Source organism: Thermobia domestica, chromosome 7 (genome assembly GCF_964235325.1).
Source record: "Thermobia domestica chromosome 7, izTheDome1.hap1.1, whole genome shotgun sequence".
Lineage (NCBI taxonomy): Eukaryota > Metazoa > Arthropoda > Insecta > Zygentoma > Lepismatidae > Thermobia > Thermobia domestica.
Window position 1 is genome coordinate 80,522,970 of NC_137460.1, and position 26,096 is coordinate 80,549,065.

Here is a 26,096-nt window from a genome sequence, read left to right on the forward strand (position 1 = left end):
CGTCACTACCAATTCTTTCGGCATAGAGTTCACATTTTGACACAAGTAGCTGAATGACTAAGGAAATTCCTTTGACCAGGAATATTGTTTTTATTAACGTTACATACGACACTTCCTGGACACTTTAAATAAACATTATTTAAAATTCTAAAACTAAAAATGCAGTTAAGCCTGTTTGTTCCCACTCTGTATTTAATTTATTTCTTGCGTTCAATCCACATATTTATGAAAATAACTTTGATTTAATCAGTGAATTCAACTGGACTATATTTCTAGAGAGTGCAATATTTTAACAAGGGTTTACACTATCCTAGATAATTCTGTTCCATATTCCTCTATTATCTTCTAAGTCCGATACAATATGGACAAAACGACAACAAAAAGCAAAACATTTTCTGTTTTTTAGGATACAACACATTATGTCCATGCATAATTGTGAAGATTATTGGACAAATGAATATCAGTCTATTAAGAACACTTCAATGGTGATCTTTTTGCACTAAATAAATTATATGTTTCAGTTATAATTACTAGAGAATTTTTGATTCAAGTGTGCCCTCGGAAAATATGTGAAACATACTTCAGCTCCACCCCCGCCGCTCTCTTACGGACGAAACCTTCCCTTTGCTTTGGGAAAAAGAAGTGAATGACCTCGGTTGTGTTGCAATTTGTCATTCAGTCGTTTAGTCTTGGCGAGTCACGTCAATGTGATAACCCTGTCCACATTCAACTATTGAAAGATCTCGGCCAAAGCAACTTATCCCTCTTCTTTCGAGGAAGGTATACGGGAAAGCACACATCGTCACTCGCGCCAGCAGGGGCACACTTGAAACAGAAAGGTTCTAGCTCTATAATGACTTACACTGATAGCTCCTAGATCTCCTAACAGTTGTTTCTGTTGCCCATCCACCTGGCACGCTAGAGAATTGAGTAAATAAATACCAATTCGCTGAACGAATCCCTCTTGCTCCATTTCTGACACAATATGCAACAGAATGTGTACGAGGCGATTATAATCAAAAAGCTGGAAAAAATAAGAGACACAAAAGCGCTTAATAAATATTTTAATTAACTGTTTAATTCATTGAAACAACTATAAAAGTGGACAACAGAGAAGGTTCAATGTTTCTACACAGATTTATACAAATATAAATGATTTAAAACGGAAAAGTGTTACGAAATATTCAAAAAATGCATATTCAATCAACTGTTACTTGAGTTCCAAATGCTATTTATATTTATTTCTTACGACCATTGCATCACTGCTTCTATTAAATCTAGCAAACATTCTCACTTAAACTTATCTCCTCAATATCACATTCCACATTACGCAAAGTAGATACTGTATTTTTCTTATGCTCCACCTCCTTGATGGGCTATACATTTAATACATAAGTTGTAAATGTTGGTCCCGAACTTAAGTCAAACTAAGATAGCAATTTTCCTCAAAACAATGGTCGTGATGATTTTCTTAAAAGATTTATGTAATATGAGACACAAACATTTTCTTGTAAGAGCCAACATTTCTATACTTATAATCAGAAGTTGTAAATACTTACAACATCCTGTGGAATTTTGAACTGACACAATGTAAGGCAACCATTCCTCATCATCGTGTCATCTCCTCTGTGTTCGCTCATTCCATTTAACAATGTGGAGATGATTTTTCTCTTAATTTTCATGCCAAATGAATGCCTCTCTTTTCCTTTCACTATATAAAACAATGTTGCACTGGAAAAAATAAATGTTAATATAGATCTATAAAACAATTTCCTTATTACATCATAATGATACTTGTTAAGTAAACATAGTGGGACAAACGACTGGAATTTCCTTCAGTAATTTCAGAATATTCACACAATATATATATATATATATATATATATGCATAAAGTGAACACCCATACGCATACACAAGTGATAACGTTACTGTAATGGTTAGTATATTTTGCGCTTATAGCTTGAATTTAAAAAAACACCTTGCATTCAGTAAACGTACATAACCGATAAGTTTTGAAGACACATTAAATGTTAACTACCACATGATTTTTTACTAAAACACCTAAATAATAAAATACTTATATAAGCTTCTTCGTACATGAGCAGACATTATATACTAGTAAAATTAGGTCGCATGAGAGGATGATTCAAATTAACAAAAAATTGGTTCTTACCAATATATCCTCCTGTGGGAAAACTAAATATTCTCAAGACGTATGGGAACAACAACATAGTTCTATCTTCAATGGTAGGGTAACAAGGATAAAAACGGATAAGAAAAATATGGTATGGGAACAGGAATATATACCACCAAATGAGCGTACCGTGAAAATGAATACTAAAAAAGAACAAGCAAAGCACAATAAAAGAAAGGAAGAGTTGAGTTTGAAAGAAGTGCGGTGTCTACGCTACGTCAATGTTGCCAGAACGCAGATTTAAAGCCGGTTTATACTATGAATAAAGAATGATTCTTTAATCTCTCGTTGTTATTTTGTTATTGTTTTACGTGAAGTGACAATCCCGGCATACCCCTGTTAGGGTAGAATCTGCTATAGTTTTGGTGCACATGCTTTCTTTTAGAGAAGTAGAGAAAGAAGTAGACTGTTGAAACATTCTAGAAGTTTGTGGAACATAGTTTGTAATAGAAAACTGATATGTTTCTTCTGACACTGATTAATAGTTAAATACATAGTAAAAAGTATAACGCTGTGTTTAGTCGATATTACATAATTAATTTTTAGCATTGCTGTAGTTTAATAACCCTCTTCCTTTTTTTATTGTTTAATGTGTTTCTTAATTCGGGTGCTAATATTGCGCTTGGTTTGACCTATATATGAAGAATCATATTCACACTGACTACGATAAATACCTGACTTATTTAATGGATCAATAAAGTACCTTTAAAAGGCGGTGAGATGCTTTTCTAAACTTTTTGAAGGGATGCAGGAAGCAGATATGCTTTGCAAGAATAGTTGAATTTTTGTCGATAATTGTGGAAAATATGGGATTTCTTATCCAAGTTTTTGTTTCTTTGGGAACAGCATTTTTTAGGATCTTGTATCAATCTACGTGCTTGATTAATCCTTTTTTATAAGGTACGCAACTTATAACCGTTCTTTGTCCTATCTGATATAAAAACTATATTTCATCATTAAGACCACTTGGACGATCACAAATTAGTAATGCCCTACCAAGAAATTTTTCGCAGGCACTACTTACGTAAATACATCAACAGTTAGCCCATCCACTCCTGCACAGCCACGAACATACGTAGAGGTTGAAGCCATAAGAAATAAAGACTCTTACCTCTACTTATTTATGTTCGTGACTGTACAAGGCTAATATTTCGAAGAATTTCTTCGTACTGTATTACTAATTTGTGATCGTCAAAGTGATCTTAGTGATGAAATATAGTTTTTATACTAAACAGGACAAATGAAAGGTTTTAAGTCGCATACCTTACAAAAATGGATTAATCAAACATGTGGATCGCTGCAAGTTCCTGAAAAAGCTATTCCCGAAGAAACAAAAACACGGATAGAAATTCCATATTTTCCACAATTATCGAAAAAGTTCGACGTACTCTTGCAACGCGTAACTTATCTGCTCCCAGTATCCCTGCAAAAAGTTTAGAAAAGCATCTCACTGGCTTTAAAAGTTACATTATTGATCCATTAAAGAAGTCGGGTATTTGTCGTGCTCAGTGTGAATGTGATTTTTCATATACAAAGTCAAACCAAGCACAATATTAACATCCGAATTAAAGAACACATTAGAAAAAGAAAAGAAAAAAAAAGATATGTTGGGATTGTTACTTCACCTAAAGCAACATAAAACAAGTTAATGTAACTGGATCACGTAAAACACAAAACAACGAGACATTAAGAATTATTCTTTATTCATAAATATCAACCGTCTTTAAATCTGGGTTCTGGCAACATTGATAAAATCTGACTACCTACCTCTGATGTGCATTTTGGCTCTGGCAACAGTGACAGAATAAACACCATACTTCCTTCAAACTCAATTCTTTCTTCCTTTCACTGTGCTCTGCTCGGTCTTTTTATTACCTATTTTTAAGTTACGCTCATTTGGTGGTATGTATTTCTGTTCCCACACCATATTTCTCTTATCCGTTTTTATCCTTCTTACCTTACCATTGAAGACGGAACTAGCTTGTTCCGATACGTCTGGAGAACCTTTAATTTTTCCACGGAAGGATATATTGGTAAGGAACATATTTTTTTGTTAGGTATATACTAGTATTTACTGTGTACAGTATAACGTCCATAATAATTTTAACCCTAACTTACGTTCTTAGAGACCTTACTTACGAATATTACTAAACAACTTAACAAAAGGGGTCACGGTGGCTCAGTGGTAGAGCGTTCACCTCTGGTTCTTGGGGTCCCGGGTTCGATCCCAGCCCCCGCCAAGTGAACTTTGTGGTGGACAAACACCGTGTGCGTGGGTTTTCTCGGGGTTCTCCCGTTTCCTCCCACTTTCTTCATTCCACCATTTCATTCATTACTCATCATCACCGTCTCCATTAGCCTAACCGGCATAAGTGTGGGACGTAAAACTCAAAGATTTCATTTTTTTTTTCAACTTTACTAAACAAACACATGATTACAAATATTAACTTGAATTAACTTTGGCATGCATTTATCATTTAATAATTGCCAAACATTTTTAACGTAAAGTCCCATTTTAGTCAGCAGCGTTTTTTTAAATGCCGGTGGAAGATGGGGGTTCCCATTAATAAAATAATTTCAGCAATTATCAATAACTGATGTATATCAAGGTTAGTTTGATGCAGTACGTGAAATATTTTCTTCGAGGCTTCCCAATCATCCTCGCTAGTGGAAAGGACCTAAGATCACGGAAGAGGAATTTCCTTAAAGGCTTTCACCCAGTCCTCAGTGCTTGGAATTAAATGTTAGGAGTGAGCCGTGAATTTGTTTCCCTGATCTAGAGTGGATATCCCCTTCGAGTAAAAAACCTTCAATAACTATCGTAAAAAACACATTTTGATACAATATAGTGCATACTTTTTTTTTAGAGGCTTCACGATCATCTCTACTACTTGGATTTAAAATCAATCGAAAACGGGACAATGAACTCTCTTCTACCTCACCCTGCCTATAAAAAGTAAGTCCCTGATTCCTATATGACAGTTATTTCATTTTGATACAATATAATGTGTATGTTTATTGATGCTCTTATACAATTCTCAATGCTTGGAATTGAAGTCAGTAAAAAAAGAGCAGCTATCCACCCCCTTCCTTCAATGCGTGCACACTCATTCACTCACTTTTTTTTTAAACAAAAAATGTTCAAAATAGCTTGGGTAAAATAAAATAATTTGATTTTGATGGAAATGTTTTTGAGAATTCCTAACCGTCTTTACTAATGGACCTGAAATGGATTAATAATGAGAAAGTGTATCCTCTCTCTTCACTTATAAATAAAGTATTTTTCGTGAGAATTTCGTAACAATACTACCATTTTGGTAAAAATAAAATACGTGTTTTGTTGACAATAAAGTCTTACTCGTATGATTCGCGGCTGGAATTAGAGAAAGAGAAAATGAAGGATTGCTCGCTTCAAAAATACACAGCATTATAAGTTTAACTTAATTTGCACCCATCGAATATATATTTTAAAAATATGATTTCTCTAATTTAAATGATCTTATTCCATTTTTTAGTTTTTCAAATGTCCTGTTAGTACTTGAAGATAGAATACAACGATGCAATTACACAAAAATATCTGGACGATGGACTGGTATGAGACTTGAATAGTGGGAGAACGAGTTGATTGGTTGATTCGAAGTTTAACGTTCCTTTCAACACTTACACTATATCAGACGATGACCTACAGCTTCATGTGGGATCCAAACCACATGAGCTTCCACTGAGAATAGAAGCCGGACTTCCGTGTCAAAAATGGTTACGCTAACGATACAGCCACGAAGGACCCAACCGGGACACTGGAGTTTGACTTTCCATCCCACTTTTTGTGTAACTGCATTGTTGATTTATTTTCTTACAGATCATTAAATATTTCATAAACCCTACTATCTGGGTAAAAAAGAAAAAAATCCAATTAAAGGAGAAGGTAACACATTTCCTTTGATGTCCGATTTTTTTGATTGTTTATTGAAGTTTATCGTCCCTTTTTAGCACCGAGGCTATATGAGACGTAGACCTAGAACTTAAGGTAGAATCTGAACCACCGTAATGCGTTAAAAATTTTCAATGCTCTTCCACCAGGAATCGAATCCTGGACTACGTGTATCAAAGGGACATGCACTAGCCACTAGACCAGCGGGTAGTGCACTTTAAATGTTCGTGTTCTTAGATTCGATAGTACCCATTTTCACTTACCTGTAAGCATTAGAGCCATGGGCGCCCGAAGGGGAGGGCAGGGTGGGCCCGAAACCCCCTGCCTCACGAAAATGAATACATAATATAGGAAACCAGTATATTAAATACCAGACGTAATATAGCACATATGTAATTGGCCCCCATCTAGAAAATTTTCTTCGGGCGTCCCTGATAAGAGCTATAGAACGTTACACTAAAATAATTTAAATAGTACAAAGATAAAAATAACAGAATTTTAGAGAAAGCAAGAAATTTTCTTACCTCCCAGATATTTGAATATGCTTCTCAGTCAAATGTCGATCCATTGTCTCCAGGACAATTGTTAAAGCATGAGCAATATTTTGACAGGTTTCATAACGAAAGAGGTGATACAAGTCGTTTAGAACTTTCTGCAAAATATCCGGTCGTTCAATGTATGCCGCAGCAGCTGTTAATATTTGCTCTTCATTTGCGTCTCCTGAAATCTAAATAACAGAATATTTACGTAAACTCCTTGGTGTACATGAACTGAAATTCTACGAGGCGCGTGTAAATATAATAATGAATAAATAAAAACTGATACTTTTAAAAAAAATGATAGAAGAAATTTATTTGTGATATTTTAGCTATTTTTCTACGTCGTGATCATGAACCTCCAGACATTTCTAGTAGCACGGCACACGCTTCCGTATACACTATGTATAAAAGAATCTGTTGTCTGAGAGTGAAGCCAATCCACGGCAAGGTCCGGGCTGTAAGGGGTATGACTGAACAGTTCCCATTAAAATTTTTGAACTGTCTCAATAGTACGAGCAACTGTGTATGGGCAGGTGTTGTCATGGATCAAAAGAATTCCACAGAACGTAGCAATTCTCTGTGTCGATTTTGGATGGCACGTCGCAGATTACTCAGTGTTTGGCAATACTCATCGGCTGCAATTGTTTATCCCGGTTCCAAAACTTTCAAAAGAAACACCCTATTGGTCCTAAAAAACGATTACTATGATTTTATGAATCGATGGTGTCTGTCTGAATTTCTTAGTTTTAGAAGAACCAGAGTGCTGCCATTGGAATGACTGCTGCTTCGACTCTCCGATGGCGTGCGATATCCAGGTTTCAACCCCGTCACCATGTGAAAAAAGAGATTATCCCCATCTTCCCTGAGAGGGCCAAAACATCACGTGCAGCTGTCATTCTTTCCTCTTTGTGAGTGTCAGCATTTCTGGCAATCACTTCGCACACAATTTGTGATAACCCAGCCTCTCAGTCGTAATTCGATGCACTGTTTGCGCAGGCACTTCTGGGAAACTCTTTGGCGAGTTTAGTTATTGTGAACCGGTGATTGGATCGCACTTTCTCGTAACTCTGACCCCTTTTCCGATTTCAGATGCAGCACTGAATTCTCCAATAATCAGTAATAATCAGTAATAATAATAATAATAATAATAATAATAATAATAATAATAATAATAATAATAATAATAATAATAATAATAATAATAATAATAATAATAATACCAATGTATATTAAGAAGACTATTTTCACTGGCTTTGTTCTTAATGGAATCATGGTTTATCTTGTGTTTCTAAGGTATTTAATTTAACGCCTCTTTGTTACAACAGTTGGAATTATGAATGTAGTTTGTCAATAGTTCGCGCCCTTTTTTCCTGCTCTTTACGCCTGCCCAGAGGGCGCGCCTCCAGCTTGTGAATCATTGTTTTAATAAGTAGTTATTCATATTATTTTGGTACCGAAAAAAGTTATTTCGAACTTACACGTGATAGCACTATATGCACTATTTACACACTTCGTTTTGAGCTAAAAGAAAGAAAGTAAAAAAGACAGCGTGGTAGTAACTGTCATTGTAGCCTGTTGCTTGTGATCCAACAGTTAAAGGAAATCACTCATCCAGGTTGAGCATAGGAACTCCAAGTAATGTTACACGAGTGTGTATGTTGTACGAGTTTAAACTGGGAACAAACGCTAATGTAGCAGAAAAAAAATATGCCAAGCACTCTGTAAGAAAGTGTTAAATGAGCGGACAGCTTAACAACAATTAACAAAGAACTAAGGATCATGGTTCTCGTAAAAAGTATTCACACTTTGATGAATTTGAAATTGTGCTTTTTATACTAATTCGAGGATGCTGATTCCAATGAAACTATTTTCAAACACATCAGTCCATGATGTCACGAGAAAAATGGAATTCTTGAAGCACCGCTTATGCCAATAAAGAAAGTGACCCGCACTTGGATACATTTCTAATTTGAGTTTTTATACTAATTTGAGGACGCTGAATCTTACCGAATTATTTTTAAACGGGTTCGTCCATGAGGTCAGGACAAAAATTACTTTGAAGTTGGAATCTTTGAAGTTTTGCTTATCTCAATGGTAAAAACGCTTAGCTCAATAGTGCTTAGACAGATTTTTAATTACGCTTTTTTATGCTAATTTGAGGACACTGAAATCTATGAAACTATTTTAAAATATATGCATGCATACAGTTCACAGAAAAGTTTTTGAAGTGTGGGGTATAAATATCCCAAATTTGAGGTATTTTTTCTCGTAAGCCCAAGGACAGATATATATGGATTAATTACTATTTCGTCTTTTATTTGGGATATTTCTGCCTTAAAATTTAATAGAGAAAAGAAGATATCTACTGAATAAAGAATAATCGGTGAGATTATCAAGTGAGAAGAACATAGCTTGAGATAACTAGGAAGAAATTACTGACTTCACATCAAGCTCCTAAGTACGGGTTGGAAACAACTTGGCAGCGTTATTTAGTTGGTAATCTTTGTACACATTTATAATATGCACACTATCTTCGTGCACATGTGCTCTCCAGTGCTGCCGCACCGTAAGTGGCATAGAATATCACATAACTCAATGAGGGGCTTCCTTATGATTGGTCGCACGGCAGTCGAAGAAGCTAGCAGTTTTCTGTGTTGCCATGTTTTGAAGAAATTTATGCGTTTTTTTTTTCTGTGTGCGCGAATGAGGACTGTCAGTCACCTTTTTATTTATTTATTTATTCTGAGAAATTTAAACAACAGATTCTAACACCCAAGAAAAGGAAATGATATTTTTAACTTTACAATCTTCAAATTTTAACAAGATAGAAAAAGGAGAACTACCGTCCCACTCGTGTTAGGTCGTAATAATCCTTGAAAATTGTGACTTTTTATTTTCAGTTACTTCGGAAAGTTTCAGACATAGGTAATGTTGAAGGACATTAACCGATAGGTTGTACCGGTGGGAAGATTGGTTGTTGGCATTATTCGAGTGTCGTTTTCTGGCTACGAGAGAAGCAGAGTGAACTGAATCTTGGAATCTTAAATCGTACATGAAGAAAACGTCTCAACTACCTATTCATTTATATATTTATCTACTACAGAATAAAATTCCGTTAGATCATTAAAAAAAAAAGTATCTCTTACAAAACTGCTGGTTTTTAAAAGTTTATTAATAACTACGATACATATAAATTAATTGAAGAACCGAAGTTCAAATTACACGGACAAAAGGATATAAGTTACACAAATTACTGCTATTTCAGAATTATTTAGAATATTACCTAAAATATAGAAAAACAATTCAATTAACTAGTTATAATATAATTAAAAAAAAAACTGCTGTTTAAAAGAGAAATTAAATAACATTTTACGTTATCTTTCAAAGAAAACTGATTCCACTTAACGGTTATTATTCGTAAGTAACTTCTGACATCCGAAATCGTCCAGAAATAAACCTTGGAACACTTAATACAACAGTAAACACAAAACATATAAAAAGTATTTAAGCTTACCACTCTTGCAGGAATATCATGTCGATGACAAGCTCCATGTTGCGTTCCATATAACCCTAAGAAGTCCAAAGGATTATTGACTCTGGAGACCAAGCCTGGAATATCAGTTTGTGCCACGTTAGCTTCATATCCAGCCTTTAACTGTTCTTTGGACGCTGGACTATGTTCTGCTACTCCTGAAATTAATTGATTTATTTAAAATTGTTTATATACCTTTAAATGTTGTGCGAAATTAAAAGTATACTGACCGAATATTCGTATCAAAATACATGAAAATTATCCTATGAGATACATAACATTAATATTTGATTATTCTCTAGGTGGACTACAGCACAAGTTATTTTCTTTATCAGCTCAGATATTATCGTCAGCCAAATTGTTCCAGTGGTTGAAAGTGGAATCATTAACGCAAATATAATAGAAGAAACTCGGAAAATTAAAAAATACTAATAAAACATGTACAGAACTATTTATATCTTTAAAGTGGACAGGCGAACATCGTGTCCGTGGCTTATTCCGCTTTATCCCACATTTTCATGCCACCAATTATTTCATATTCATTTACTTGCATTAATACCCGTCTCCTTTCACCTAAAGCCCTCCCCGCTGATCTAGTAGCTAGCATTGTGCGTTTGGTGCACATGGTCCCGGGTTCGATTCCCGGTGGGAAAGCACAAAAAATTAATTTTATTATCATTTACTTTCATTATTCACCGTCCCCTTTAGCCTAAAGGATATAGGTGTTGAAGAATAAACTAAAAAAAAGAAAAGAAAAGAAAAAAAAATTTTCCTTTAGCCTAAAGGACAGACGTGGGACGCAAAGATTTTATTTTCATTTCATATTTATATTTTGAAATCAATTCTATTTTGAAGCCCTTTCTATTTTAAAATGTTTAACTAAAATTTTATAATTTCAATATTTTAAAAATGGAACTGACTTCAAGATGCCACTAGTAGTATCCTCCACTCTTCTCTAAACTGTTATATATTTATTATACAATTATCATCTGCTGAATTTTCACTACTTTTCTAGCAGTAAAACAAATGAATACATAATTCAGAATAAAATAGTGGTAACAATACGAATGAACAGTAATTATGAAGCAACGATGTACACAAACGTAACTTAAAGCACCAGAGGCTTCAATTGCGTGTTTTTCACAGTATAAAAAAGACCCTTATGCTACCTTGTACGGTTGTAACGTATGTTACCATGAGATGCTGAATCGATTGCAAGAAAACCTTTTCTCGTTATCCATTACCGTTTTTTTTTTTTTTTTTTTTTTCCTATGGCGATAAATGCTGAAACCGAAAACGATTCCTTTCTGCCACTTTCGTTTTAATAGAGGATTAACGGAGGAGACGGAACCTATTCTTGGGATGTTGAATCAACTGCAGAAAACCACATCTTGATATCTTTTAACGTTTTTACTTTGATATCTGTCAACAGACGGAAGAACACAGCCATTTTATAAGACTTTCGACACTTACGCACAGCACAGTTTTAAAGTCTAATAAAAATTAATCATAATTTTAGGCTACATATCATTAATCATAGTGTATACTGTCGTCTTCCTAATCTTATAATGAAACGCTTGATAAATATATTAGTTTTATCTTTTATTAGTTATTAGGTGTTGATAAAGGTATCAATTTCATCTTAATAGGCGGCATAACTACTGAACAGTAACAATTTTTAGGCTTACATGGCATTCGTATTATACAAAAATCTAAAATACGAACTTACCAGTTCCAGCCAAATTTGTCCCCGAAATATCTAGTGATACAAGATGAGGTAAGCTCTCAACAATAGTGGAAAGAACCTGGTTTTCATTCCGAAATGTCCCGTGCTTTTCATTTGATTGTGACAAGTCCAAGTGCCTGAAAATACATGGTTATTAGAGCTTTGGAAAACAGATTATTAACACTTTCAAAATTATGAAAAACAGAAGAAACTTTAGAATTTATATTGTTGCGACGTCCCAAACATTAGAAAAATAAGGAATGGTTTACCATTAAAACAACATGAAATAAATAAGATCATTATGTTTGGTTACCTTTACTAAGAGCCTGATTTGATCGTTAAAAATTACATCTTCCTCATTTTGCAAATTTAACTTTAAAAACTACCATTCTGTAAAAGCGCAACAATCACTACGTTTTGGAAGATAAAGGAATTAGCACAAAATATAAGAGAAACTTGCAGAATGTATTATAATTGCATAGAACGGAAAATTTTCTTAGTTTCAGTGATTTAACTTCTTTAACTAGCAATTTCGCAACTTTCTATACTTAATCTTATATATGTAATCTTGTGAATTACTTTCAGGAGATGAAATGGCCTAAGGATGCTACAATATAGTCACATTTATAACTAAAAGCTATCAGTCTACAACTTTTCTTGATGACTGTACATAGAATGAATGTTTTATGTTCATTTTCCTTTAATTCACATAGGTTCATGTTACTAACGTTTTGACACTAATATTTTAAATATGACATGCCTTATGAAAAAATAATATACTCGTTTTTTTTTTTTCTTTCTTTATAAAAATTTTAGATTAACTATTCGGCTGGAGCGGACCTATCTAGCGAAAAGAAAATCTCACATGTGAAATTCACTATTATACGTCAAACTATACAGATAACTAACTGAATCCATTCAGGTATAATGAGTTATTGAAATGAAAATTTGTTGTGGAATTTGCGAATCCAACCCCTGTTAATACACAATTCCAAGCCGAGTTAGTGGAAATATGACAACAATGCATCATCATATGGCATAGTGTGCTTAGGTGGTGCAGACACTTCCAGTGTGGCCAGACAAGTCTGAATGAAGAACTAAAATAGAAGATCATATCTCTATGAAGAACCAGGAGTCGTAAGAGAAGTGCAGGCCCTGGTTCTAGCAAACCGGCATATCACAATCAAGCAGAAAAAGTGAAAATCAGTCATGGATCAGTTTTCAACATCTTGCACAACAATTTGTACATGACAAAATTCGCCGCCCACTGGGTTCCGCGACTGCTCACACCCTTCAAGAAGCCCGCCAAACCTAGCAAGCAGCGCAAATATTGCAGCTGTGACAGGTAAATCCAGATTTCTTTAAACGTTTGATCATCGTGGATGAGTGTTGAGTGCACCATTATGACCCCGAGGCAAAAAAGCAAAGCAAGCAATCGCCAGCAGGTTCACCACCGCCGGGAAAGGCGAAGACCCAACCATCGTCGGGTAAGGTGGTGCTGAGTGTTTTCTGGGACTGCCATGGTGTGATGCTAACAGATTATGCTTGTAAGGGACAAACCATTACAGAAGCATACTACCGAAATCTTCTGATGATGTTAGAGAGGCTATCAAGACAAAGCGTAGATGGAAGATGTCCAAGGGAGTCTTTTTGCTCCATGACAATGCAACGCCTCATTCTGCACAGGACACATTCACACATGCTGTTCCTTTGGGCTACCAAATTTTGCCTCATCCCCGTATCCTCCAGCCATGGCACCCAGTGACTTCATCCTTTTTCCAAGAATGAAGAGACCATTGCGTGGAAAGTATTTCCGGAATGATAATGAGGTGATTTTCGAGGTGGAACATTTCCTGAACAGCCAAAATGAAGACTTAAATAACCAAGTCTCCGCCAAGTCATCCATCGTTGGAAAAATGTATTGCATTGAAAGGTAAATATGTACAGGACTAACAGCATCATCAAGTTTCATGGTCCCGGCTTGATTTTTCGAGGTGATAGAACTTTATGACTACTTCTCGTATATAGGAATTAGTAGTTTGAAATAAAGGTCAAAGATGATTCACATTTAAATGGCATATATAAACAGTTTGGCACAATTTTCTTTACTAAAAGAGTTGATACACAACAAGTTTTGGTGTTTCATTTAGTTTTATTTTTTCGGGGGAGAGGGGAGGGGGAGGTATATATGGGTATTGTTTGTTGGCTAACGTATCATGATTTACGTTTTATTTAATTTTAGTTATGGACTAAAAGAAGATGTATGCTCAGTGTATTTACTGATTTTTCTACTTGCAGCGACCGAAGATGAGAGCAGTAGCGACTCTCAAAATGATCTAGCTAGGATCAACACATTGCCACTGTAAAGTTATTCATATCATTTAGTCAAATGGTTTACATTTGTTCGATGTAGTTCCATATGTAGATTGAACACAAGAATTTCAGAGCCGTGAATAAGTAGATTTCTGAGCAAGACTACACATACTATCTTTAATGATTATTGAAAAGATGTGTTAAATAAACAAACAAAAACAAAACAAACAAACAAAAAAACTCACTAGCTTACTCACCGAAAGAATGGAAATCTGGGTGGTCTGTCATGGCGCGCAAAACATTCAGTTTTATTAAATATTTTGGGAAAAAAAATCCTTGCATGAAGTTTACTTGAACTAGTCTAGTACATTTGATTCCTTCAAACCATTACATAATAAAATGAAGACGCTCTAGTGACATTAACTATGCTGGTTTGAGGTACGAGTACGCACAAAGTACGCAATAATAATATGAGTACTGGATACTATATGCAAAAGCAAGTACACGTGCTTCGGTTCCTCTCTAGTGAGAAAAGTTCTGGTTCGACTCCATTCCACGTGAAATGACGAACATCTTACACTGGTTTTCTCAATCACGGTATGTTAAGCGAAATATTTAATTTATTCCCAAGTTCCACACAATTTAATACTAAGAGCTCCAAACAACAAAATTAAGAATGTAATAAAGAAAATCAAAATTTAACGTGTTTTGCTGTGTCTCATTCCAAAACATTCTGTACGTCTTCTTTTGAAGTTGTGCGTTCTTTCTCAGTTGGAAATAGTATTTTGCTTAAAGACGTGCACAATAAAACTTGTATTTTATTGTAACATTTCTCTCTAAAGTTTCTTCCATACTTTACAACAAACAGGTTTAACGCAAGAGAGAAAGAATCGCCCTTCCTTGAATACACCGGAACTTTATTTTGAGCACACAATGTAACAGAAAACTAATCAACATAAAAATTCTCCTACTTGTCAAAATCTATTTTTTCCTACCTGGATATTTACAAGAAATTGGACGTTGACTTCAATACAATATTCCTTTCCAACGTTTGAATTCTCTCAGGGTGTCTACTATAATTCCAAAATGAAATTTCGTGACTTTTTCGTGACCTTCTCTTTACCAAACAATAAAATTTCACATTTTCAAAAGAAAATTTGGGTGCGACGTAGGCCGTATTTTTATGCATGCGATAGAAGCGTGCTTTACTTGCGATTTGGTAGCGTTTAAAGCCGATCATATATATTTTTGGTGGTGAATTTTGACGTTTTATAGAACAAAATTTTCCAGTCTATACTTATATTTGTACAGATTAGAAAAAATCGTGACCCAAAAGCTAAATTTCTTGACTTTCATGACCGTTTTCTGATTTCATGACTTTCGTGACCGATAGACGTACTGTCTCTGTATATTGCGTCCTAGCTGATTTACTGAATGACTGTCAACAGCAAAGACTGAATATGCGAAATAAATAATTCAAGGTCTACAATTGCCGTATTATGAATTAGGTTAATATCAGATCCCGTTTTAGTGAAATATCTTGATTTCATTAACAGTAAACTTCAAATATGATGATCAATATTTCGAAAACCAAAGGACTGCACATCATCATATTTCATACGCGTACTAACCTCGTAGAAATCTACGACTATATCAAGCTTGATCAAAAAGGTTAAGTTCCATCGCACTCGTTTCAGTGAAATTTCTTGATTTCACTTGGTCCAAACCGAAATTTAATGGCCAATAATTCGAGAATCAGAAGTCTGTACACCATAATATTTCATACTAAGCTCGTGAAGGTCTACCACTATACAAAGTTTACTCCTGACCGGATAAATTTTATCGATTGCATTCATTATAGTGAAATTTCTTGATCTCAATACGTCCAAAGCTAATTTTGATGGCTAGTAACTCGAGAGCCAAATGTCTTACATCATAATATTCCACACAGTTAAGAAGCTTGTCAAGGTCTACCGCCATACCAATTTTACTCAAGATCGTATGGGTTTCATCGATCCCTCGCGTACAATACATACTATCATATGGCCGAAAAGTACAGAAAACACGTACGAATTGAAACGAAGGTGCAGTCAATTTATCTTGTTAATATATTCAGCTAAAATTCATCCATTACAATAAAGTAGGTTGAAAAAAATCACGATTAAAATAATTGTTGATTTTTTAAAATTTGAAATGAAATGAAATCTTTGAGTTTTACGTCCCACGGTTATGCCGGTTAGGCTAAAGGAGACGGTGATAATGAGAGATGAGTGAAATGGTGGAATGAAGAAAGTGGGAGGAAACGGGAGAACCCCGAGAAAACCCACGAGCACGGTGTTTGTCCACCACAAAGTTCACTTGGCGGGGGCTGGGATCGAACCCGGGACCCCAAGCACCAGAGGTGAACGCTCTACCACTGAGCCACCGCGCCCCCCTTTTTAAAATTTAAATCGATCTTTGTATTTGAATCACTTGTACGTGATTATTAAAAAAAAAAAAAAAAAGAATACAATTTAAATACAGTGAAATCTGTCTATGTTGGCCACCATCGGTTCCATTGAAATGTGGCCAACTTACAAAAAATAAGTGTGACGTGTATTTTTAGAATAGGATTTTTAGTATTACTTGACTGAAAAATTTTAAAAAGCAATGACACGACAGCTACTTTAAATTAATGTATATAGGGTAATCATAACAATATACAGTACTAGAAAAAAAATACTACAGTATGTTTAATATATGTACCTTTATCTCAGCGTTTCCCAACCTTTTTCAACTTGCGGCACACTATAGGTGTAACTTGAATTCTCGCGGCACACCCATATATATATATATATATATATATATATATATATATATATATATATGTGTGTGTGTGTGTGTGTGTGTGTATGTATTATTTGTAAATATAAAATACCGTGGTATTTTTATGTGATTACTGATCTCCTTACAGAGAGGAAAGCTCGTTCACTGATTTTCCCCCGTGGTAAATCATTATGCTTATTTGTCATTCTACTTTTAAAAATAGAAAACAATTGCAATGAAATATAGGACTCAGGTTTTTAAAAATCCACTTTCTCTTTCGAAAACTGTATCTAACCTTTAACAGGGTGTCTACTGGAATACCAGAAAGTAAATTCATGACTTTTTCATGACTTTTCATGACCTTTTTGTTCAAATTTTCATGACCATGGCGATAAAAATTTACCATTAGTAATAATAAACCCCTACCATCAGTGGTGCATCGGAACTATGCGGGTTGCTAGTCTTAAATATCACTTATTGTGAATCTTAAAGAAAGAATCTAAAATTCTGCCGCCTTGTGCTCGAGCACAGAATAGCACTTACCTAAATACGGGCCTGCTCTTACCAGTGAATCACTCTATACTGTATTTGAAGTTTTAATTCTGAGTATAATTATCCATCTAGCAGAAATTTGTCTGAAATTAAGCACTCAGAGAACTGTCCAAAGACAAAACAAATTATAAAAGAAATTCGTTTTAAAAAAATAGATCATCAAATTTAAAATCTGCAAACTCAAACGAATAATATTATTTGCATAAGTCTAAAGGCCCAAAAATACACAATTTACATTTCTTAGAAATAGCAGATCAGAAAGTTGAACAGTAAAAAGTTGTTACTATATTACAGAGACTAGAAGATGAAATGGGGAGCAGCTAGGAAGACAGTAAAATACCAGTTAGCCAGCACTAACTGGTGGGGGAAATTCTCACAATTACTGACCTGATACAACTGTTTCAGTACATGCAGTATGAGGTATAAAAGTATGAAGTATAAAAATATACTCTGAGATTTCAGATTTTCATGACCAGTTGGGTAAATAAAGGACTTTTTCATGGCTTTCATGACCACTAAGCAAAATATATGACTTTTTCATGACTTTCATGACTTTCATGACCAGTAGACACCCTGTTTAACTAAAAGGGAAGATCACTAAATAACGAATAAATAAACAAATCTCCTATACTTTTAAAACACAAATGTAGGTAATTTGTATGCATATTTGCTTTGTTGAATTTATTGAATGATATGTTAAAATTTCAAGTTACGAAATGGGTCTGCAACAATAAAGAAGCAATAATGGTCATGACAATGATAAATACGTTTTCCAACATTAAAAATGTACAGAAAAGTAACACAGTATGAAACTTAAAATTGTAGATTTATAGTAGAGGTTCATAGTAATGTGAAATACAAATACACATTTTCCCCTATGTCTTGCAATTTGATTTCTATAGAATTAATAATTTGTTTCAATTTCCTCGCGGCACACCAGCGGCCCATTCGCGGCACACCAGTGTGCCGCGGCACACCGGTTGGGAAACGCTGCTTTATCTAGTCTGGTACACTGAATTATTCGGATTTAAAACACAGTAACACAAACAACCAAAAAAACATATGTACGCAGTTTATTGAAGTTGATATTATAGCACACTGAGTTATTCAGATTGAAAACAAGAGAAGAAAAAGTATAAATTTGACCTTTTTTCGACAGTAACAAATATTTTCTGTAGAAAGCTTTAGAAAAATAGCGAATCAGATAATAACAAATTTATTCATGGTGGTTCATTCTAGACGTTTTTTTTTAAAATTCTTTTTGGCACATATGCACATTCTAATTCTTTAGTTAATACCTCTTGTTAATGAGCTACAAGTGTTTCCCTCGGAGCAAAAGATGTTCTGAGAAAATCTTAAGGGAATTCATATCTCAAAATCTCTGCTACCTTTCAACAAGCCGTCACGTGCCAATAGTTGACAATTGAGACGGTTAGCTTTAACCTTGAGAATTTTCCAGAATTACTAAAGCTCCCTACTGATAGGAGCTGATGGGAATACGAGTGTTATAAGAAAAATAGCAAAACGGTATTTTGCCAAAACGGTGGCCAAGATACGGAGGTAAACTTATAATTATCATCATAGGGTAAACATTGCTTTAATGCAGCCAACTTACAGAGTAATATGTAACGAATGTTTCATGGGAAAATGCAAGTTCAAGACGAATCAGGCCAAGATGAGCAGGTGGCCAAGTTGACAGGTTTTACTGTAATTAGTTTTTAACTGGTAAACCACGGAGATTTAAAGTTTCTTTTATTTTATATTATTAGAATAAAAACAAAGTCGAGAGTTTTCTGATATTTAATGTTTCGAAAATGTTACTCACACATGACAGTTATTCAGCAGTAAAATATTCTCTAACCTATAAGAATACAGTGATCCTCAGAAACAGAATACAGTAAATTATTCCCCATACAGTGATCCTCAGAATTTACTTCACAATAATTGAACGAAAGATGGATAATTATGGTAATCTTAGTACGTACAAAACCAAAGTAAAATATGGACATGCAGAACATGCTACCATGTTGCGAAACGTAAAAATTTTACACTGACTTGCAGAGTGAATATATATATCCCTTCGTTCTATATACTGTATACAGTACAGGATCTAGAAATTTCGCCCTCCCCTCCGCATGAAAATTTGAAAGGGCCCCTCTGCATTCAATACTTCTTTTAATAGTACAACATTTTAATGAATGAAATATACCTAATGTTCTATTTACTATGGAATAGGAGTTACTAGCCATCAAAATTAGATTTACAAGAAACCCTTCCTCTTCGACTTCGTCTCACAAACTCTCGTATAAGATCTCTCATTTAAATGGTCGAAGCCCTCCCATGTTTGATTGCGAACATTCCCAAGTCGCTCATTCTCTCCTTTTAGCTCTTGATCCCCTTTAAGACTGAGAATGACCTTAACTTGGGGCAATAGTGTTGAACTCGAGGCGAAGTAATACCACCAATTCAAGAACAGTGTTGATCTTTGAAAAATGGTTTTAAAGTCCAGTGCGAAGGGAAATTAGTTCCAATGGAAGCGACAGGCCAAAGTCGTGCTGGTACTTGTTTTGTAGTTTTTTAGCCTTAACTAAAGTTTCTTCGTCTGAAAGGTTCACAAGTACTTTCGGGAATGTGATTGAAAATTCGTCAAGAATTGTCGGTAACGATGTAAAACGGTTCTCTATTTCATTGTACGTGATATCTAAAAGTGTATTGGAAACGTTAATCCTGAAGCAAGCTTCTGTGTCCGAAAACCGATGATCTACCAGCTTATCGATATTTTTTTCACTTTGGGTTGCCTTTCTTCTACGAACATACGGTTGACTTTTCAGTTCGTAGTAACAGTTGTGGCCTCTTGTTTTATTTGATGGTATTCTTCTCTCACTTCCTTCAGTAACTAATTCATACTAGCTTTGCTAGCTTGAATAACTGACACTAAAATTACAAATTGCTGAGCAAAGCAACGTTTATTTATAAAATAATAAATGTGTGACTGTTTCGTCAACTAACCGAACATATTGGCTTTATCAGACACATCAGACAGTATCTGAGGAAGCCAATATGTTCGGTTAGTTGACGAAACAGTCACACATTTATTATTTTATAAATAAACGTTGCTTTGCTCAGCACTTTCTTCAATTCTTTTCGGCTCTCTTCAAGAATGCGTAAAGTTTTCTCAAGATCAATTTATTTAGTTTGGAGAAGTTACGATGCGATGTTCAGTTGTGAAAATATTTTTGACAGCACCCGAGTCAGAAACACAAAATCAAAGGAATTCATGACTTTCGTTCTGCTTCTGATACCTTGTTAGCCTTCTTACTTGTCAGTTAAAGCTTTCGGAGGGTTTTCATTACATCAGCATACCTCAACCTGATAGCTACAATGGACTGATACCATGAAGCCATCTGATTGAATTGAGCTTTTTCAAAGTGACATCTGATTCTCCTATCAATGATGACAGAATATCTCACCTATTTGTACTTTGGGCAAAAAATATATACAAATCCTGGAGCGTTGCCAAGTAACTGGCAACTTCTTTTACACATTTGACGGCATCATTAATGACAAGGTTTAGGTCATGTACCGCGCAGTGAATATATATAGCTCGTTCCTCAATTTTTTGAAGTTTCCTCTGAACACCTGAGTAAGCACCACTCATCACAGCAGCGCCATTATATCCCTGCCCTCTGCGTTTTTCACAGATAATTCCAATATCTCCAAATGACTTAACACTAGAGTTGCAAGTCTGAAGTTAGTTGGTTTTCTTATATGCGAAAGTCTTAAAAACACTTCTGCGATCTTGACCCGTCGAGAAACTTCGTTCTCTAAACTATCGTTTACATCTGTAAAATTTACATAGCGAATAATGAAACTCATTTGATTTTTCTTTGATAAATCTTGATTCGTATCAATGATTAATGAGAAAAATGGCACTTTTTTTTTCTTTTTAATTTCCTTCATCAAATTAGAATATCATGGCTGATATACTTAATCTGGCCTTTAGGTAGACTGATTACCCGTGCCATTGTAGGATCATATTTAGCTAACAACTGTACGAGAGACAAAAAATTTTCATCGTGACTTCCTCATGTTCTTTACTGCCTCTAAATGCTAATGTGAATGTAATATCGAAAAGCTTCTCCAAAAACTGAGCCCAAAACTTTACTTCAAATTTCGTTTTACTCTCCAGTAATTAATCTATTGTGAAAATATTCTTTTTCAAGTGTTTTAAAAATTAGTATTTACAGGCAAGGTGCAGGGAACCTTTAAAAGCCCTTCGGCCCCTTAGGGTCCGCCCCCCCACACACACTGCGGGGTCTTGCGGTTTATAGATCCGGCACTGACTATATATATACTGTATATTCAAACTTTCTTTTCCACTCCTTTTGGATGCGTATTTGAATCGAGATGAAAAGACAAGAGACTCGACTCGACCCAAGTAGTACCTTCAAAAAATCCTTTCAAACGGTATGGCCATTATAGCTTGTGAAAAATCTCCTTCCTTAGAATACGCATTTCAAACCAAGTGTAGAGCTAATGATAAATATCCAGGTCAACTCAAGTTATGTTTAAAAAAATCATTTTAAACGATTCAACCATGTCCTCACTTCCACCATTTTATGAATACAAAATAGAGAACTAAAATATTACAGAAACGTTCCTGCTCTAGAGGCAGAATTTGCGAAAACTTTGGGACATGTTTTAACTCACTTTCAATAAGGATTTTATACACCCAGTTCCACCTGCCTAATTTAAAAGACTCTTGATATATACATATTTGTTATAAATTCTGAACCTTTGTTCTCTTAGGATGTGCATTTTGATGAAAATGACAAGATAAAAACTCGGCTCCATTAAGATCAGGAACTAAATTTCTGGACTTTTCGGCATCAATGACCATGTTAGCTCGTCATATGAGAGATACGTCCTTCGGCGATCACACTAACCTGGGGATAGGGGAGTAAGAAAGCAAGCGGTCTGGGATCATTATGTTAGGTACCATCCCAGCATTTGCCTAGTATGATTGAGGAAAACTTCATTCAGGATGGCTGGTCTGAAAAAGGTTCTACACTTTCTCGACTGTGTGTCTGCACCGGGAATCGAACTAGGGACCGCTCGTACTAAAGGCGAAAGCGTTAGCGACTACGCTACGCGGGGCCACAAAACTCAGCTCAAGTCAAGTGTTTTAAGATTCATTTCAAATGATCACCTTTTTTCCCTGATGATGAAATACACAACGTCGATTTACTTTCATATATTGAGAATAACATAGAAATTGCCTTCCCCTCACAAGCAGAATATTCTAAAATGCTGGAACACGTGGCTACTTATTTATAACAAGGATGTTATGTATGAAGTTTCATCCTCCGAACATAAAGGGTTCGTGAGATGCGTTATTTTTAGAATATATTTTAAACCCCCTTATCCATCCCCATTTGGATACGCATTTTAATGAAAGTGACATGAAAAAATAAGGTTCGATCTCAATGGGTGATATCAATAAAACGGAGAAGTTACTCATTACGCCCAATTTTGAAGTAGTTACTCGCATTGGTATCAATAAAAAGAGAACTGAGCACTAGTCGTCTCGGCTGACCTCGGAGAAGCCCCGCCCTTTTGAAGTAACCACACCTCTGTTCTCGAGCCGAGTAACTACTACGCGTTTGATATCAATAAAAATCAAAGACTCCTCTGTGATGCTAGTAACTTCTCCAAATTTGTGGAGCAAGCTAAATAGGTGACTCCGTGCGAAATATGGCAGAGTATATGATTGTTTTACTACGTAGAAAAACTTATAAACTGCATAGAAATGTTGGAAATGGAGATTACAAAAAGCATTATAAGTTTATGAAAGAAAATGTAGTAATTAGCACAACATTTTTTAAGGAGAATCAACGGAAATTCGGGGTGGTGGACTACGTAATGATGAAAAGATGCGGGTTTTCTTCAAGGGCGCCGATCCTGTGGGGACCAGGGGACCTGGGCCTCCCAAAGCTCATGTGGGCCCCCTATTTTATTTATGAATATACAATATTTTGCATAATTAGAGTGCAATTTGTCTTAAAATCCTGATATATATACCTTCTGCATCTGAATGCCCTCCCCCCTCCAATTTACAGAGAAATCGGTGCCCTTGGTTTTCTTGAGTTACGTGAGTGATCCGGGATTCAAGGTCGGAATGTCAGGGGATTCTGGTGTGGCTATGACTACCTGAAAATGGATTGTTTCCGGAAGTGTGCGTAATATACAAACAGCAAAGGCAGAGTGGCAAGAACAATATACATTTCCGGGTGCTATCGGAGCACTTGACTATACACAAGTGGCATTAAAGAAACCTAGTATTTTGGAGAGTAATACGTTAATAGGAAGAGCTATTTCGTGGCTAAGCGGTTAGCGTACATGCCTTTGGCATAGGAGACCCGCGTTCGATTCCCGGCAGGAGCTCATGTGGTTTGGATTCCACGTTAATCAGTGGGTTCTGTCTCATATAGGCACGCTACTGAAAAGGACGTTAAACTAATAATCAACTCAACTCAACGTTGATAGAAAGGGTGTATACATGAGAATGTATTTTGTTTATGTCAAGGCGAAAGGGGACACGTATGGTGCGAAAAACGCAATAAGATGGACGTGATTTATGACGTGGGTGGCTGGACTTTATTAAAAAGAAAACAAAGGAGCCAAGTGTCTGATTTCGTTCTTAAAGCCAAACAATCTACAAAGACCTTGGACAACACGTGATATGCGCTTGTCGTGTTAATCTTGATATTGCTGGATTCCAATCAACATCCGTCAGCTCAAATAGGTTCATTCCCATGGTTTCAATATTACTTTCTTCTTTCCCGTTTTATTATTTTTTTATTTTTCTCCTTTTTTATTTTTGTTTTATTCTCGCTTGAATATTAAAGATTCTCTTTTGAATTTGTGTCTCAGTCGTAGATGTATTTGATATTTCGTTGCATTTCACTGTAATTACCTTCAAAGTTTCGGCTTTCCTTCGTTTACTTTCTGGTAGCTGTGACTTTGAAAGTACCACTGGAAACTCTTTTAGAATATCCACAAATGCACTTTGATTGAAGCTATCGTTGCTACTTGCCCGTTTCATGGCTTTTAAGATACACGCCATAGGTTAAAAACAACGAAATGCTGCGCGATGAATGGGAGAAATTAGTAATCACTTCTTTTATTGATACGACTCAGAGCTACGTGCAGAGGAAGCGCGAGTAAACGTTCATAAATCTGGAGCAGACTAGACCTGAGTAGTGGCTTGTTTTATTGATACGAAATTGAGGGAGGAGATTACTCCAGGTGTAGTTACTCTGATTCTCGAGCAGAACTTCTCAGGAGTAGTTACTTATTTTTATTGATATCACCCAATGTTAACTGCGTTCTAAAGTTCATTTCAAACGGTTCAGCCGTTTCCCCGTTGTAAGACACAACATCGTTTTGAATATAAAGGAAAGAAAGTATAGAAATGTCCCCAATTTCCTCTCTAAAGCAGATGAGAAATTTATTTATCAGGTTTAATTTTCCTAACTTGAGAGACTCTGAAACACTATTTTTGCCATAAATTTTGATTCCCCTTGAAGAATGCAATTTAATCAAAGTGGCATTATAAAAACCCAGTTCGAGACAGGTACTAATTATGTTCAAAATTTTAAACGGTTCAGTTCATTTTATATACATATATATGACTATGTTCCAATTGTGGTAAAAAGACTATGATATGTATTACCATGACATGTAGAATTCTGAACTAAAAATTGAGTATTAAATGTTAAATGGAGTGAATCGTTCTCTTCAAGCCTCATAAACAATATTAAATGATTAAATCAGTACATTGTCAAAATTCTTGTCCTATTAACTGACACACACACACACACACACACACACACACAAAAAAAAGATTTAAATGAATCAACCCTGCAATAAAGGTTTTCTCTGTAGTCTCAATAACCCGAATGGTTAGCATGCTTTAAAAAAAAAAAAAAAAAAAAGTAACACGTTAGTATTCCAGTAGTACTTGTGTCACTTCCGCTGTCTATGTTAGTACAAAGTTCCAGAAGTCACATTTACGTTCCCAAACAGTAACTCTTGAAAGAAGAAGAAAAAAAGCAGATGGCTGGTGTATGTTTTACTTAATTTTCATGTAAATATGTTGTTTTTTTCCCTCCAAAACGTAAGTTAATATCATTCCTGCGATATTAAAAAAAAAAAAAAAAAAAAAAAAGTTTTCATTGATCACATGAAATGAGTGTTATTATTTGATTTTGATATTTCAGCAAATAACCAGTCAGTAGATATGATTATACTGTAAATTTTCATAGTGTGTTGCGGGTTTTTGGTCTAAAAATCTGGAAGCCCTTGATATGTCTTTGGAGCCCACCGCAAACAAATGACGCAGGTAGTACCGCATGTTTGATACATCTATAATTATTTTTGTCTTTGAAAACATTATTTCCAAGTTACAGAAAACTTTACTGAAATGAAATTCACTTCGAAG

General features: G+C 35.2%; 1 protein-coding gene across 2 annotated transcripts in view; it reads right to left on the bottom strand.

Annotated features, from left to right (window-relative positions):
• LOC145690225 (protein zer-1 homolog) overlaps positions 1–26,096 on the bottom strand; it is a 58,106-nt gene that overhangs the window by 18,549 nt on the left and 13,461 nt on the right. For both annotated transcript variants that reach the window (XM_081764909.1, XM_081764910.1), the window contains exons 3-7: positions 11,927–12,060; positions 10,180–10,355; positions 6,651–6,853; positions 1,560–1,731; positions 863–1,024 (exon numbers count right to left, since the gene is read on the bottom strand). In XM_081764909.1, the coding sequence (XP_081621035.1) occupies positions 863–1,024; positions 1,560–1,731; positions 6,651–6,853; positions 10,180–10,355; positions 11,927–12,060 (847 nt within the window). The remainder of the gene's footprint in view (positions 1–862; positions 1,025–1,559; positions 1,732–6,650; positions 6,854–10,179; positions 10,356–11,926; positions 12,061–26,096) is intronic.